Source organism: Boeremia exigua (genome assembly GCF_020726555.1).
Source record: "Boeremia exigua strain MPI-SDFR-AT-0100 chromosome Unknown C7974scaffold_3, whole genome shotgun sequence".
In the NCBI taxonomy this organism is placed as follows: domain Eukaryota; kingdom Fungi; phylum Ascomycota; class Dothideomycetes; order Pleosporales; family Didymellaceae; genus Boeremia; species Boeremia exigua.
This window is the reverse complement of record NW_025763520.1, coordinates 1,379,136-1,395,292: the sequence shown is the minus strand read 5'-3', so window position 1 is coordinate 1,395,292 and position 16,157 is coordinate 1,379,136. Positions and strand designations below refer to the sequence as shown.

Sequence of the window (16,157 nt, the reverse complement as noted above, 5' to 3'; positions counted from 1 at the left end):
TGTCCATTTCTTTCCTACGCATACCTCGAAGGTAATGATGTTCATGCCATGGCTCTCCGCAACTTTGCGGCGGTCCTGACATTCTTGAACCAATTCATCCCGGGAATAGTGCTGACATGCTGAAGTGGCATTGTTGCACTTCTTTTTTCCAGCGGCAAAGCAAGGTGGGCATGGTCTTCCGGGGCAAATGATCGCATGCAGGACGAGAAAGGTGACGGTAGGCGAGTCTGTTTGGCATTGATTCTTGGTTAGCAATCGCCATGCTCAAACGGTTCTTCCGTCTACCATATGGTGGGGTATAAGTCGAGTCAGTCTACAAATAAGACCCAATTTCGGTTGTTATAATCGAACAAAGGCATATACAACACGTGTCGAGTTTGCTCGGACGTTGGCGTATAGCTGAGGTGGAATTTTTGCTTGGTATGAAACCCGAGATTGATCGCAGCGACGAAAAGCTATATGACCAGTAGAGGCTCATTCACATCGTATTGCATGCCGTCCAGTTGGGGAGCTTTCAAGATGTTCACCGGCTTGACCTCTGGGCCACTAATGGAAGTCTAAGTCTTGTCGCGCAGTCTCTAATTTCGACCTCGATTGTCCCGTTGGCTTTCTTCGGTTTTGTGCCGCCCACGTTGGATGCAGGCTAAAAGTCGGCAGCGATGTCGTTTGATGCAGCAGAATCTGCCGCGACATCGGGTTTTCTCACTTGGCGGGTGCGAACGCTCTTTCTGGTAGCTCTTCTAGACATGATGGCTCCCTAATTACTGGGGAGATCGGGCAGGTGGAGGGCTGGAGGCATATGGCAGAGCGCACAGGCGTGCTAAAGAAAGTTCCAAAAACGCAGATTTAGTGGGGTATATAGTGTGAGAAAGACTCGGAAAAAAGGCGCGAATATAAGTGCAGGCAGCAACGAGAGCAAACTTTTACCTTCTTTCACCTCTAGCGTAGCGCAATCGCCCAGCGTAAACGCGACAGCTTGACAACAGCACAACAGCATAACAGCATAACACGAGAACCTTACCCTCTGCGTTCACCACTTTCTCAAAATGTTTAGCGGCGGCGCTATTGACCAGGAGTTTACAGACAGGTTCAACGAAGCTAATGCACACTACAAAGCGGGTGAGTTGCTCGAGTGCATGAACCTCTGCGACAAGCTTCTCGATGAACCACATATCCCACGCTATCACAAGATGAAGACTTTGGTACTACTAGGGGCTGTCGTTGAAGACTGGTTCGAAGCCCACGACTGTTTTGTGGCTGCAGAGTCATTGTGGACAATGACGAGGCGCTGGATCCATGAAGGCGATGACCAGTTCGTGGATGACGCCATGGCCGACATTCGCATGTCACTGGATGAGCTGAACCAAGCGCTGAAGGCGGAGCAGTCTTCAGCGTTCGCCCTACTGAATGCCCAAATTGAGATGAACGAAATGAGGGACGAACTGGAAGATCTCGGATTTAAGGGAGATGTTCCGCCTGTCTCTGTAACGCCTCAACCAAAAGACCGTAAGTATCACAAAATTTGGCCCCAGACCATCATTCCCGAGGAAAACCTTTTTCTTACCTTGCTCAGCCATGCTACGACGTACGAAGAGCTGCATCACTCTCACGACTAGGAGTCCACAGCAGGCCAAGACAACCGAGTCAGCTTCGTCCAAGCCTACGGTCACCGGTAAGTAGTTGTACTGCAGGAGATACTTAAGTATGTGTTAACCTTTGTTGCAGAATCTATGAATCAGCCCACACCTTCTCCAAGACCGATATCACTTCCATCCTCTACATGTTGTTCCGACGATGAACTGTCCGAGTGACTTAAGTGACCTACATGGAAGCACAGAGGACCGTCTAGTGGTGCTGATGGCACGCATAGATACTTCGGCGCGAAACCACCTCCTGTATGATACTTTCTGGAAAGTGAGATCGGCTCCTTAGCTATAAAGTCTTCGAATCGATAATGAGCTGTTCAAAACTTTGAATCAATGTGCAGCTTGTTTTGCTTCATGAAGTTCTGAAATACAAGCCACTCCCTTTCACCATCCACGGACGTTACCGCATCTCTGCTCCCACATCAGAATCAGAACGTCGACTACCCATGCAATGACTGTTCTCCAATTTGACAATGCAATGCCCAGACCCGGCTCATTGTGCGCTAGCTGTGGTAGAAGACTCGTCAGCTTGTGCGCGTACCCCCGATGCGCCACCAGCATTCGCAACATCGTGTTTTCGGGTCGCTTTTGCAATTCTGCGAAGAACGCGTTCTCGATACAACGTTCCAATGCGGCCCTTAACTCACGAGGAGTAGCCGATTGTCGAAATCGCTGTGTATCGTTGTATTCCCTTAGCTGCTCCAGCAATACGCTTGGTGATATGTGCACAGCCCCAAGCCCCTCATCCGATCCGCGTTCGTGGATGATAACATCGCGTACGATGTACAAGACCTCGATCATTGACGATCCTTCGACAAAGATGACATGATCCTGGCATTCATCGAGGTGTTGGTCCCTCGGTTGCGAAAACATTCCAGAGATCAGAGCTGGCTGTACTGGGGTTTGCGGAGTTAGAAGACCAACGAAGATATCGCATACTGGACAAGTCATGCAGAGGTCATTCTTCCCCCTGAAGTCGTAGCACTCTGTCATACACGAGCGACAAGCAAAATGCTCGCAGTTGGGTAGTTGTATCGCTGCGCCTCGAGGAAGGTATAATTGATCATGATTAGACCACTGTTTACAACTGGAACACACGAGTCTGCAGTCTTCCACAAACTGGCCTATGGTATGCGGAGATACTGAGACTGGCCATCCGGTACTATGTGTCAAGGACACATGACTTGGAGCAAAGGTTCTTGCGAAATCACCTACCGCCTACGGTGGGTATGGATCAAAGGCTTCTTCTGAGAAATGATCTGAGATAGTACTCGAGTTGTCGCGCGAGTTTCTGACCAAAGTGGTTCCACTATATGGGTACGTCTCAGGGAAAGCCGTGTCGATCGGGAAATCTGTCGTGCTTGTTGTTTTTGCTGACCAAAGTGTGGTTGTTCCGAACTGCTGGTAATCCAAGTGCCCTGAAAAGTCGTCCGGAGCATTCTGATCTGATATTTCGTGCTCGATAACGCCATGAAAAGCCCCACAATTTTCCTGTACATCTTGATCGTGCTTGTGTGGGATCATGTAGTCGTGCTCTACTGTCTCTCGTAACGGGCTGGGCTCGAGTTCAGTTCGTGCCGCAACGCTCGCATTCGGATCAGAATCGGTTGACTGCTTTCGAGGCTTGTGGACAGTGTGGGAATATCGTGTCCGACCAGCCCACTTCGAGACTCTCTCACTAGTCTTTTTTTCACGTCTCTTGCCTTCTGTTCCCTCCTTGGACTTTCGTGGCTTTCGATTTTTGGATCCGCGGGGCCGACCTCGCCCACGACGAACTTTTGGGACGTCACTTGAGACTTCCACACTTAATGCCGTATCCGATGCTCTCGGAGATTTTGATACAGGAATTTCCAGTGAAGATGCTCTTGATCGGAGGCGTTGTAGCAGTGTAGGACACATCTGCATGGCGGGTTGATCTGCTTCCAGCAGTGCAAGAGCATTGGACACGGACTGCGCGGGCGGAATGTCATCGCCTAAGTCGATGGGTGTACTGGGTGTGGCAGTCATTTCGATGGACGAAGTTGCCGTTGCGCACGTAGAAGTGGAGATATTCTCACTGCGCTGGGTACTGTCGTTGTTTTGTGACGGGCCTGTCATTGCGTCCGTTGCGTATTTAAGGTTGAGAATGGTCACGTACCGAAGAATATTAAACAATGGCGCTGCGCAGCACATGCGACCGCCGGTGCAAGTGAATGATGGATGCAGAGTTTCAATGCGTCCAGAAAGAGTTCTGATGTATGAGGTGACTGCTTCCCGATTGTGTAAGCAAGCGCGTTTGGATGTTGCGGCGAGGCAAAACGTGTTGACACAGCAGGAACGAAGACGAGAGTAGAAGGGTCTTGTCAATTTGCAAATGCAATGTAAATCTAGACTCGATTAAAGCATCCTGACAGATGCATAACTTGACAGTACTATCGAGACCTTGAAATCCATAAGCAACCTCGAAGCAACCTCTCACGCCCCTGACCTCAATTACCAAGTACCAGATTGAGCGCCATAAATCTAGCTGCTCTGTGTGCACTTCTTCCACTGCACGTACACAACCTGCTTGAACTTGAGGTCGGTAGAATCGGTGGTGAGCAGACCGGTAGCCTTGGAGTTCGTGGAAGTCAGGCGAACTTGGGAATTGATGTTCAGCATGTTGCCCTTGCTACCACAAGGCGACATTACGACCGAGGTGCTGTCTGCCTCATCGTGCTTGAGGTAATCGCCGGTTACCGGGCCATTGAAGGTATATTCTGTGCTAGTCTAGGACACATCGTGAGTGGAATCACGTAAGTAGGATAGAGAGAAACATACTTGAGGCGCTAGACCCGCGAAGTAGTAGGTGGACTTCAACGTTCCAGTGACACCCTTCTCGATGTTGGCGTATCCACGGTAGTCTGCACTCAGAATGGAGTATTGGAATCCACCAGGGTATTGAAGCTCCAAAGTAAGCTGGCAGTTTTTGCGCTGCTCAGTGACGGCTACACTGGGCCCGATAGAAGCAACGTAGGTGTCGTATATCAAGGTAACAACACTTTGATCATCAGAAATGATGGTGCTGACTGTACCAGAAGGACATCCAGTTCCACCAGTGCCGACCTTGAGGATTTTCACCTACGCCAGTTAGTGGCAAGGCACGTTCTATGTAAGCAGATATAACCTACCTGTCCAGGGTCGGGGCCATCGCCAGCCTGATAAGAAGGTAGCGCTGGCGCCGCGGCAACGAGAGGGAGGAAAGCAAGAAGCCACTTCATGATGTCGGTGTATGTTTGAGGAGTGAAGATCTTGAACTAATTGAGCGAGAGTAGTCGTGTTTGGCAGGATGTAGGTCGATCATCCAGAGGATCTGGGGCATGTTTTATACCTTTTCTTAGAGCTAGTCGCTACCTGTGAAACCGGGTAAGTCGAGTTCTCGGTCGTACGTGCGCGGCTACCGATATTCGCCAAGCAGAGCAGCAATATCGTGGACCGGCGGTCCGCTCGCAGATGACAGTCCAGAGCCGTCTACAGAGCGGAGGCGTTCTCGTATAAGCAGCCACGATGACTGCATCTATCTCTTAGCAGTCGTCAAACTGGGCACTAAGCGGGGTGTGGATCTTGGGGTACGCGAAACGATTGCCCTTTATGAGTACCTCCATATTCGCATCCGTGCTACTAGCTAGAGCAGATCATGCGAAAGCAAGTCAAGGACTGATGCTAAGTTTTTGAGCAACCCGGTTCCCGTCCAAGAGCTAGCCTTGTTGTCGGAAGAACGAGTGTTAGTGTCTCTCTTATGAGCAACGCTTTTGGTGATTCCCGGGTTCTGGCACGGTCAATTGCTCAAGCATCGTGTTCATATAGCTCATGGTTACTATAGGCATGCGTCTAGTGAACGATGCAAGGTATCTGCAGCTTTGAATATTCCTGTAACCAAGGCACACTCTGTAAGTATCGCTTGATCTGATGTATCCATATTGAAGCTGAGCAATGGCCGTTATTGACTTCGGTACCGAGCTCATCCAGATGAATAGCCTAGATGCTGGTCGATAGTAACAGATCACAATTGGATCGCACCCAGCGCAACCAGAACAGTAGTAAATTTAGTTTGCAGGGACTCAGTGTGATGCCACCGGACTGCTCCATAGACGGGCAGAAAAATATTCGTAGTGCGCCTGTATAGATAGAAGACCGACCAGGTGAGGTTCTCTTCAAGGCTGACCCCTGTCGTAGATCCTGGTATAGTATGCAGACATCGACGGGTATATTAACCGGAAATTAATGCTTGTCATTCAAGAGCATCTAGAAGATTATCTTGGCAAGGGTCTAGCCGCTCGGAACATGTGTACACAAGTAGAGAGTCGACGAAAATACCCAGCTCGGCCTGTGTTCAAACCTTCTCGGCAAGCCTTGCATTCCAGGAAGGTGCATACCCAAATGACCACAGCTGCATCCAGACCGAGATCCATCATAGAGACCGAATTCAACCGGCCTCGAAACTAAAGCGCGCGAGATTGACGCTCATTACACAGGTTGTGTAATGGAAACAGAGGGTCTACCAGGTGAAGCGAGCTGCAACTGGAAAGACGATAGAGGCCTTCCTATTTCAGACAGATATATCATCCGAGCGAGGTTGTGGGGGCATGTTTAGTACGAGAAGTCGGTTGCGAGATACCTTGTTGAGCGATTTCTGAGCGCATGTTAGCTGCAGGCGCTGGCTACAGAATGACTGGAGTGTGACCAGGTCAAACACGATATTCTGAGATAAAACGCCCGGAAATGACACGTGCTTGAAATCTGCGCCGACCATCATCTCGGAGAAACGGCCGTTCACGATCCTGCAGTGATAGTATGGCATTCGGTATCTGCCGCAGCACGTGTACCAGACGAAGGGCACATCGCCGCTATTTGAAAGAAGAACCACCTTCAACACTGTCCTAATTGACTGAGATTCGCTCACGCAAGTGTCAGTAGTAGCATCACGTATGAGAACTGACACTATGCTTGTAGGAAAGGGATAAAGGCGTTGTGGTGTCGGTTCGCGGGCGTGGCGCGTGTCGCTCGCGCTCGTTGCCCCGCATTGATGATCTGCATGAATGTAAGTATCAACGCAAATAATTCATCGGAAGTCGGAGTAGACCTGATAACAACTGACATTCCGGGGGCTGTCTAAGAGTTTGATCTTACTCACATTGAATTGAGCTGCCGTCAGGGACAAAGCCAGAAGACTGCTGCGAGAGCCTTCTGCTCTGAAAACTTGGTTGCGAGCTACGATATGCCTTGCCAGGCACTTTTTCGGATGCCGGTATGCCAAAATCCCTCCGATCATGCACTATGACTTGCGATCTTGTGAGAGAGGCGATGGAAACGATGTCATGGAGTTGAAGAACGGCGAATTTGGTCGGAGAGCACGCAAAAGCGCGCTAGCTCTGCTTACGCATCATAAGTCACATTTTTGACATCTTATCGACGCCCGACCTTGAAGCGATCGAGGTACTCATCCTAAGATCTTGCGAAGCTCTTCGTGTATTTTATTGAAAAAGACGCGTATATCGCGTGATTTGTACGACCTCTGCACGCGCGCGCGTCGAGATCTTCTCTTCGGCTTTTCGGATTTACACGCTTTCCCGACAAATCCGTTCCGACAAATCCGATTCTCCATGTCGGCCTCAACGACACCGAATGGCCGCACGCAAAGCCTATCGGAACCGAGTAAGCTCAATCGATTGTCTTTGTAACATACCAGGATTTATCTGGATCCCGTGAGCTAACAGCCACAGGCAAGGTTTCGAAAAACCCAAAAGCATGTGAAGGTAAACGGACAACACGCTTCCTCCGTCGCCTCTACTGACCAGCTTTAGAGTGTCGGCGCCGAAAGCAGAAGTGTGATGGCCGGACGACATGCAGTCTGTGTATCAAGCGGAGCAGTGTTTGCTCCTACCGATCTTACGTTCGACAGCGTGGCGGGAAAACATCTTCAACACATCGGACCACACCGACTGCACACAACTTCGATACCTTGAATAGTGCGACTGAAATGACAGTGTTGGAAACAGCGCCAGAGCCGGATACTACCAATGAAGATGAGCCCTCAGGTGGTCTGCCAAAGTCGATGCCACCCCGATTAGCAATATTCAACAACATCCGAGCGACACAGGACACTTCGCGAGGGAAGACTGAACTTTTCTATGGTGCCTCGTCACCTTTCTCTGCCTTGCAACATCTCGATGCTCATCTCCCCATGCACGGAGCGCCTGCCGCCTACCCTGATCCCGCTTCAACCGATGTCGACAACGGCGACAAGAGTATCAGAAGCTATAACTACCAAAACATCGTCTTTGACCACCTTTCTGATTCCGTTCCGCAGACAAGTGGCTGCGATCTGACAAGTTATGCTTCTGCAAAGATCGCCCTGCGTAACTTCCTCGTGACAGCGAGTCCCCGCCTGCCGTTCCTGGACTCTGGCGATCTCTGCGCCAACTTTGAGAAACTGTACAGTGCGAATGGCCAATCTGTGCTAGCCAGTGCCGATAGGGCCTTAGTAGTTGCTGCATTAGGCTTGGGTGCGTTCCCGCTCAGTGACCTTCCGCACAGACAATACTTCTTTGCACAAGCGCGTGCAGAGGCCGTCAACATCATGTACGATATCAACACAAAGACGGTGCAAGCAACGCTCATGCTCTCGCAATTCGAATTCGAGACCGGCAGCCCGAACATCTGCTATCTGCATCTCGGCGGCGCAATCCGCAAGGCGTTTGCCGCTGGAGTGCACCGAAATGACACCAGCGAAGCGAAACAGACAATGTGGTCGTTGTATTGCAATGAAAGCCTGGTATGCTTCATACTCGGGAAACACCCCACCCTGGCCGACCACGATATCATCTTCCCGCAGTCTCAGGACTCGTCTTTCATGGCGTACTTTGTCCGATTGTGCGCCATCGTGCGCTCTGCTCATCGGCTGTATCATCTGGATGATACGGTCGTTGCAGACTTGAATGCGGCTGGAGTTGTGCACCAACAACTCTGCGAGTTCTCGACAGAACTCAAGGAGAACACTCGGCTCGAGATCGGAAGCCATATTTATGCGTTGGCGGGCGAGGAGTTGGCGTGGCACATTACCTTCTCATACGGTGAGTGCGGATTACGATCACTATCAACCAGTCTGATGAGTTCACTCTAGTGTTCAATGCCACGAAGCTCCTGCTTTTCCGGCCGTTCTTGCTCCTTTGTCTAGAGCTTCGACGTCGCGGTGTCGGAAATATTCTTAAGGAACGTAACGGCGGCGTCGAGATGGCTGTGATATATGAAGCTGCCTCGCGCTCCGTAACCTCTGCGCAAGACATCATCAATCTGTGCGACTCGCTGTTCTCGCTGGGAATCGGGATTGAGGTATGCAACACTCCATCATCGATCGCACCTGCTGCGAATCTGGCACTGACAGATACAGGGCATATTCTCCCATGGTTTCTATCTCGAGAGCGCCTGCTTTGTCCTCGCGCTCGCGGCTGTCCATCCGAGTAACTACCTCACGCCCGACTGCTTCGAGAAACTCCACACCGGGCTGCGGTTGGTGCGACAGTTGGGCCCGCACGAACCGGCACGGAGTATTAGTGCGGCGGTCGAGCAGATGATTGACAGAATCCACTCATTGGCTGGAAGACCAGCATCGAGCGCTCAGGAAGCTGTCAGTGACGAGCCGTCGTTCGGCTCAGGCAGCCCTTCGAATCTTACGATGCCATCGACTGTTTCTTCTGCGGCGGTAACGGCCTTCGAATCGTTTCCAGATGACCTCACTCCTGAAGGGTGGGACCATGAGATTTCGCTGGATGATCTGTGGTCTATGATGGACTGGAATGTTGGCTTTCCATCGACGGATCCAGCATTGACGATCATGCCTGGGTTGTGAATCATTCAGTTTTAATATCCGATACGCCAGAGTCACGATTCGCATCGACAAGGGCGCAGTGGTTTGCCAATTTCCGACGTCAAGTGTTGATTCGCAATACCCACCGCGGGATGTGTCCTCGTACTCGGCTGTGTTATGGCGCCCGCGCTCACATTAAGGCTTATCAACGAGCCTTAGCCAACCTTGGAACCCTTGGGCTTGCTCATAAGATGTCATACGTCTCTCAACAGATAGGGATCGTCGATGTGCTCAGCCCCATGATCAGTACTAGTCCCCTCACCGAGCTCCGACTTTCGGTACCTGGCTACGATCTGCGAAGAAGAAGGGTTGTAGGATACAAGTACTAGTCCTCCAGCTGGACCATAAATGGCTAGTGCCTGACCTTACGAGCGCTGAGAGAGCGGCGGCTCAACGCTCACAAGCGGCAGCCTAGCGAAGGGATTATCACGAGACAGCATATGTGGGTAAAGAGTTGAAGTCTTGAGTCAATTAAATCTTATTCGTTTTGATTATACGTAACGTCATATCATCATCTCGTGCACATTACCAACACATACTTTTAGTAGCCTGCAGCATAGCTCAGACCGTGTCCGAACCTGAACACCGGGTCCACAGTATCGAACGGCACATCTTCCTGGCTCGCCTCAACTGCCGCATCGCTCCTGGGCAGATCAAACGGCAGCTTGCCCATAGGCTTCGCGCCGTCGACACCAAACAGTACATCGAGCAGCGCGTTGGGAGAGGCGCCATAGTTACCCAGCACGGCCTGCGCCTGGTCGAACACCTCGGGGATCGCGGCGGGGCGGTCAAGGTAGATGTCGACGATGGTGGGCACGGCGGCGTAGATGGCGGCCTGGCGTGCGCGCTCGGTGACGTTGTACTCGAGCGACCCAGCGTGGTAGTTGGCCTCGAAGCCGCCCGGGCGGGGGACGTAGGGGGCCTGGAGGCGGAGGAGGGCGATGTCAGCCTCGGCAGGGGTGGCGACGATGGTGATGTCGCGGGCGGCGAGGAAGGTGGTGTTGATGCCCTCAGTGTAGAACTTGATGTTCTTGTCGTGCTTGAGGGGGAGGATGTTGTCATTGTTGGTGAGCAGGGTCAGGGACTTGCGCTGAGCGTCGAGGCCGGCGGCGACGTACTCGGGAAGACCGACGAGGGAGTCGGCGGCGTCGACGTCGACGAAGGGCGAATCGAAGAGGCCGAGAAGGAACTTCTCACGTAGCAGGCGGCGCACTGAGAGGTCGATGCGATCCTCGGTGATTGTGCCGTTACCGACAAGCTGGAGGATGAGGTCGAAGCGCTGTTCACCACCGAGCTGGTCGGCGCCGGCATTGAGAATCTTCTCGCAGCGCTGGATGGGAGTCAGATCCTCGGCTCCCCAAGCGCGAGCTGGCATATCCTGGCCGCGGATGACGGAGTCAGTGACGAGACCCCAGTCAGTGACTACGATGCCCTCAAAGCCGAGCTCGTCACGCAGAAGATCGGTGACAATGCCCTTGTTCATGCCAGAGGCAACCTCCTCGTACTTGGTACCCATCGGTCGCGAGTAGTAGGGCATGATCTGACGAGCGCCAGCAGCAATGGCGGCCTTGAAGGGGATGAGGTGGTAGTCAAAGTTGTTGCCGGGGTATGTGGCATTCTTGCCATATGTGAAATGGCTATCCTCACCATCCTCGACCGGTCCGCTACCGGGGAAGTGCTTGGTGACAGTAGTAACCGACTCGTTTCCGAATGCTGAACCGGTGAAGCCTTCAATGTAAGCAACAACAAGCTCAGCTGTCAGATTTGCGTCTTCGCCCATGGTTCCACTGATTCGCGCCCAACGGGGCTCTGTGGCAAGATCGATCTGCGGATGCAGTGCTGATCGAAGACCAACGGCCAGGTATTCCTTGCGGGCGATGTCTGCGAACTGTCGGACAACATCCGCATCCCGCAGAGCCGAAAGACCCAAGCTCTCTGGCCACTCGGAGAAAGCAGAAGCTGCGATCTTCGATCCGACAGCATCGGAGTAAGAGTGTCGAGGATCCGAAGACATAGTCACGGGTATGCCCAGTCGTGTGTTCAGAGCTGCTTGCTGCAGGTTGTTGTGCCATTGCGCAGCGACGCGAGCGCTGCTAACTGTGTTGCCCAGGTTGAAGTGAGATTGATATCTGCCCTGAACGGAAAGAAGAGTGGTGTTGGAAAGAGCGGTGCTGTCATTAGCTGGCAGACTCAAACTGCTTTGGAACAGTTGTCCGGCCTTCTCTTCCAATGTCATACGTTGGATCAGATCTTCCACACGTTCGTCAACAGAGAGTGACGCATCGCGGTATGGAACATCACTGCCTGATGAGCAGGAACCGGGGCTAGCTACGGACGTGGACATTGCTGTAGCTGCGAAGAGCAAGCCGAGCAGAGCCTGCTTTTTGCGGTCGTTGCGAGTTCGAATGCCCATGTTGATTGTGAGTGACGTCGAAAAGCTGGTGATAATTACTCAACCCAGCGATCACCCGACTATTTGTACTTCTTCTCATCGTGCTCGCACGGCACGCCTTGCCGTCGAACAGCACGAAGCCGTCCTCAAGGAACCACCGCGGAGAACCCTCCTGCTGCCAGCGTGACATTCGGCTTGCAGGGGCACACGCGATCCCACAGTAGCTTAACAAATTTTTCGCGGCGGTGTCATGCCAAGATGCAGGATGGAGAGGGAAATCCACCCTCAGCGAAAGATCTCGGTACTAGATTCGGCAGCCGATGATGCCGCCAAGCTGCTAAAGTGTGGAGATCGTGTTGTGGGGAGGCAAGTCTGGGGAGCGTGCAGTCCCCACTCCGACGATGGTCCGGCAATTACCCGATTATGTCTCCGTGATTGGGTGCGCCATTGTGTGCGCGTAGCGCAGTTTGCGTTAGAACTGCCGAACTGCCCCTCTATACGGGCTACACACCATGTGAGCCTCAAGAGAAAGAGTCCGGTAAAACGATGACCCACCCAAACATCCGCCAAACAAGTTTGTTGATGTACGAACTCGAATGCTTAGCAACTTGGCATGTCATCTCAGTACATGAAGAATTCCATCTCGTGCACACTGTAAGTCGTTGCTACCAATTAGAAGATTTGCTTAAACATCGATCGGGTATCCGACCAATGAGTCGCGGTGGCAAATACCGTGACTCTCAGACCAACGGTACCGATGCACATTGAGTGTGGTCGGACCTTTCGCGTGCGGTCAACAACGGATCGCATTGCGCGATGATGAGCCCACAAAACCGTGCAACTGCCCGAGCCGGGTGTCCGGAGCCTCATGAATCGTGCGCGCACGCATGTCGCTGTTGACAGGCGCCAAGAACCAGGGCCCTTGTGATGGTGGATTATTGTTCAATTCTCATCTACCGACAGTGCAGGGATACATATCGGGTCGGGTCGTACAAGCATGACGAGCATCTCCTCCGCGGTTGTTGGGTATCTTCATCCCCAGGATCCCTTCCCCGCACATGCACTCCATTAGCACTAGTAGAATCCTTTCCTGGCACTTCCTCGCCCTCGGCTCTCTTTTGCATGAATGCAGCAAATGCTCATCTCTTGACACCAATCCCTGACCATGTGCACTTCCAAGTCCTTTTCGATGGCCAGCACCTGATCATCTCTATCCGCACCGAGGATAGCATTACCTCTCGATTTCAGATCGCTGTTGTATGTCTTAATTTGCTTCTGTGTAGCTCGTCTGTACGTGCGAAGCTTTGTATTACTGTTGAGATAGGCTGTGAAATCTTCAAGGATGATTGGGTCATACATAAGGATCTTCTCATGCCAGCTCGGCTTTTTGGGGTCTGATGTCGGTGGTATGGTGCGTACATGTGCAGTGATAGCTGTGCAGATCGAGGGCTTGATATTTGCCCACTCAAGATGGCTCGATTGAATGCGGACAACTGGCGTTATGGGTTCATCAGCTTTTCCTGTAACGACCGCTGATGGCTCGCGATCAAAGGCCAATGGTAATGGAGGCGAATCTTGCAGCCTGCGTACCCGTGGCGGTGTAGGTGAGAACGCCTCAAGAGTTTCGTCCTCCGAATCGAGTATCTCCTCAATGTCAACGAAGCGGCTGGAGCCCTTTGGTGGCGTCGACGGTGAACCTTGCGGCATCCGCCGTGGTGGAGCTGATTTGCGTGCTGAAGGTGGAGCTGACGTCGAGACAATAGGAATCGCACTCTTTTCTTTGGGAGGTCGACCTCGCCGTTTGGCAGGCGAGCCTGTAGCCGCTGGTGGTCTTGAAGTGCTCGCGTGCACTTGTATGGATGCCTTCACAGGAGGAGGGTGGAAGTCGTCAATGTCTACGAAGCTGTTTTGGGACTCTGCGTTCTGGTTCGAGGGAGGAAGCCCGCTTCCAAAGTCATCAATGTCGTGGAAAACATCGTCAGCCACGGATCCCGCTAGCGCCAGTCCCGGTACCTGCTTCGGCGATTGAGACCCTGGTGGAGTCGGTAAATCTGACGAGATATCGATGTGTACGGTAGGCGCAATATCATCGATGTCCACAAAACCAACTGGCGAACCTGGTTCTTCACGCGCAACGTCCACAAGTGAAGGCAGATTTGACGAGACATCAACGGATTCAGCGGGCGTAATGTCATCGATATCCACAAAGCCAGACGACAAGATATCATCGGGTCTAGCAGGTGCGATGTCATCAATATCCACAAACCCGCTCTCATCACCACATTCCTCACTTGCAAGGTCCATGAGCAGCGGCAGGTCCTGCGTCCTGTCCGGCGCCGGGATATAGACACTCCTCGTGTCTACAAGTAGACCGCCGTCTCCATCCCTTGTGCTTTCGCGCCAAAGGCCGCGCTTACCCTTGGTGCGTTGGAGTTTGGGCCATCGCGGTGGGGCGTCTTGAACGAGGTTTGAATAACTGCTTCTGTCTTGCTCTGACTCCGCGATGGCACGTTGGATCTGTCGCACGGTTGACGGAGACTCTTCTAACGCGAGCTGGCTTGAGGTGCCGAATAATACTTCCTGCCGGTTTAGGCGTGTGGCTGCAGATGTAGGACTTAGCAGCTTCTCTGCGACTGGTTTCGGCTTCGCAGCCGCCTTCGTCGACGCCTTCCTTGCACGAGGCTTAGCCTTCGTTGTTGTAGATTCTGACGCGTCTTTGGATTTGGTGCGCTTGCGTGAAGGCTTCGTAGGCAAGACTTCGACGTTGGACGCATTGACGTCGTTTAAAGGCACCTTGGTCGTGCTGGTGTGCGGTGCGAAGAAGTCACTCGTGATAGCCTGCAGCCCCACGTTCGGGTCTTTCGACTCATACTGGCCTGTTACAAGATCTGTGATTGTTCGTGGCTTCTTTTTGGGAGCCTTGCCTTTCTCCGGGGATAAGGCCGCTTGTGCATCAGAGAGCTCAACAGGTTCCGCTCGGCGACGTTTTGCGAGCCCTGAGGTTGGCATTGTGGTGTTACGCGCTACTTTGCTGGTTGGGGACTCATATGTAAAGTTGGAAATAAGATGAGTGAAGTTGCCGGCCGTGGTGTCATGTGACGAAGGCCTATTCTCCTTGCCAGTCGAATTAGTCATTGGACTGTGAGCGACTGTGTCTCTTGGTGGTGTCCAATCCCGTCTTCTCGAAACGGCTTCATCAAGATCGAGCCCTTCTGCCAGAGGATCCGGCCGCCGCGCCTTGGAAGTGTCCAGTCCCGACTGCGGGCTCTGTGGCACGTCCCAAATGGTTGCGCCTTCAGATTGCCCTCCATCAGCTGATGCGGATCTCTTCTCAGTAATGTTGACATCCTTGTCCACCGCTACGTGCGCAGGCACAGCCTCTGCAGTTTCCCGTGCCGCTTTGACAGCGCCGGCAGCTGTCTTGGCTTTTGTGACTCTTGTTTTCTTCGGCTTTGGTTCTGTGACATCGCTTTGGGGTATCACTCTCTTCGCTCGCGGTTTTCGTGGTTTGCCCGATTTCGTCAACTTTGGTGCATCTGCCGCAGCTTCGGTGGGCTCGTCGGTTGTAGCAGCGTGCGCTTCAACATTTTCGAAGAATGGTGATTTGGTCGTGCGAGGGAGCCGGAGCTCAGTATCGAGGGTGGTTTTGGCATGTTCGCTTTCTTTGTCTGCCCTGACTCCCCTCGACCTCGGCTTAGGCTTAGGCTTAGGCTTGGGATTCTCGCCGTCCGTAGCTGTCGCCTTCTTCGCAGCTCGTTTCACAGGCTTCTTCACAGCTGCAACTACGGCTTCCGTGCTCTCGTGCAACTCTGTCTGTGTCCCTGCTGTGTCCTCGTTCATCTGCGGCGCAAAATGGTCCGAGCGAACAAGGCTACTCACGGTGGCGAATCCTCTCGAGGCCCTCTCGGGGATGGGAGCTGCTCGGGAGCCTGATGTCAACACACCAGGGCCACTTTTCCTAGGGCTCAAGGGCGGAGAGAGAGTAAAAGGCGAGGAAGGCGGCATTGCGACGCGTCTCGAGGGCGCCGCAAAGCGCGGGGAACTGAATGCATCGGGGATGGGAGGTGAGGAGGAGAGCACCACAATTGTGTACTCCTTCCCAGCCATCTGCAGCAATTGCGCCTGCCACCTGAGAGCCAGCGTTCAGTCGGGCAGGTACTACCTATGCGCTGGACGGGTGCATGGTGTTGCAGTGAGGAGGTGAGTTTGGGTCGCGCTGAGCTCGGGGCCCCGC

At 52.8% G+C, this 16,157-nt stretch overlaps 6 protein-coding genes across 6 annotated transcripts; 2 read left to right on the top strand and 4 right to left on the bottom strand.

Moving 5' to 3' along the window:
• Positions 1-1,061: 1,061 nt before the first annotated feature.
• Positions 1,062-1,373, top strand: C7974DRAFT_278302 (uncharacterized protein; the record flags this gene model as incomplete). Its single annotated transcript, XM_046137578.1, has 1 exon — positions 1,062-1,373. A coding segment is annotated over one exon (312 nt), but the record flags the coding sequence as incomplete, so codon positions are not given.
• A 2,775-nt stretch (positions 1,374-4,148) lies between these two features.
• Positions 4,149-4,885, bottom strand: C7974DRAFT_305276 (uncharacterized protein; the record flags this gene model as incomplete). The annotated part of the gene is made up of 3 exons (XM_046138021.1): positions 4,149-4,394; positions 4,446-4,745; positions 4,796-4,885. The coding sequence occupies 3 exons, from the start codon at positions 4,883-4,885 to the stop codon at positions 4,149-4,151; spliced, it is 636 nt and encodes a 211-aa protein (XP_046000245.1).
• A 993-nt stretch (positions 4,886-5,878) lies between these two features.
• C7974DRAFT_388046 (uncharacterized protein) lies at positions 5,879-6,979 on the bottom strand. Its single transcript, XM_046141242.1, has 3 exons — positions 6,799-6,979; positions 6,748-6,764; positions 5,879-6,610 (listed from the first exon to the last, which is right to left on the bottom strand). The coding sequence occupies exons 2-3, from the start codon at positions 6,762-6,764 to the stop codon at positions 6,214-6,216; spliced, it is 414 nt and encodes a 137-aa protein (XP_046000244.1). The 5' UTR covers positions 6,799-6,979; the 3' UTR covers positions 5,879-6,213.
• A 123-nt stretch (positions 6,980-7,102) lies between these two features.
• On the top strand, positions 7,103-9,998 carry C7974DRAFT_388043 (uncharacterized protein). The gene is made up of 5 exons (XM_046141241.1): positions 7,103-7,319; positions 7,388-7,420; positions 7,469-8,737; positions 8,788-8,996; positions 9,055-9,998. Exons 1-5 carry the CDS (start codon positions 7,268-7,270, stop codon positions 9,511-9,513), a joined length of 2,022 nt encoding a protein of 673 aa, XP_046000243.1. The 5' UTR covers positions 7,103-7,267; the 3' UTR covers positions 9,514-9,998.
• A 74-nt stretch (positions 9,999-10,072) lies between these two features.
• C7974DRAFT_421810 (glycoside hydrolase superfamily) lies at positions 10,073-12,257 on the bottom strand (the record flags this gene model as incomplete). Its single annotated transcript, XM_046144307.1, has 1 exon — positions 10,073-12,257. Exon 1 carries the CDS (start codon positions 11,942-11,944, stop codon positions 10,073-10,075), a length of 1,872 nt encoding a protein of 623 aa, XP_046000242.1. The 5' UTR covers positions 11,945-12,257.
• Positions 12,258-12,747: 490 nt separating this feature from the next.
• C7974DRAFT_388040 (uncharacterized protein) lies at positions 12,748-16,121 on the bottom strand. The gene has a single exon (XM_046141240.1). The coding sequence runs from the start codon at positions 16,028-16,030 to the stop codon at positions 12,998-13,000; it is 3,033 nt and encodes a 1,010-aa protein (XP_046000241.1). The 5' UTR covers positions 16,031-16,121; the 3' UTR covers positions 12,748-12,997.
• Between the last annotated feature and the right edge of the window lie 36 nt (positions 16,122-16,157).

Excerpts from the sequence above, each read along its gene's own strand:
- C7974DRAFT_388043 (XM_046141241.1), top strand. The coding sequence starts at position 7,268 with ATGTCGGCCTCAACGACACCGAATGGCCGCACGCAAAGCCTATCGGAA. Across the intron at positions 7,421-7,468 it reads AAACCCAAAAGCATGTGAAG|AGTGTCGGCGCCGAAAGCAG; the intron begins GTAAACGGACAA and ends GACCAGCTTTAG. Across the intron at positions 8,738-8,787 it reads GCACATTACCTTCTCATACG|TGTTCAATGCCACGAAGCTC; the intron begins GTGAGTGCGGAT and ends AGTTCACTCTAG.
- C7974DRAFT_388040 (XM_046141240.1), bottom strand. The coding sequence starts at position 16,030 with ATGGCTGGGAAGGAGTACACAATTGTGGTGCTCTCCTCCTCACCTCCC.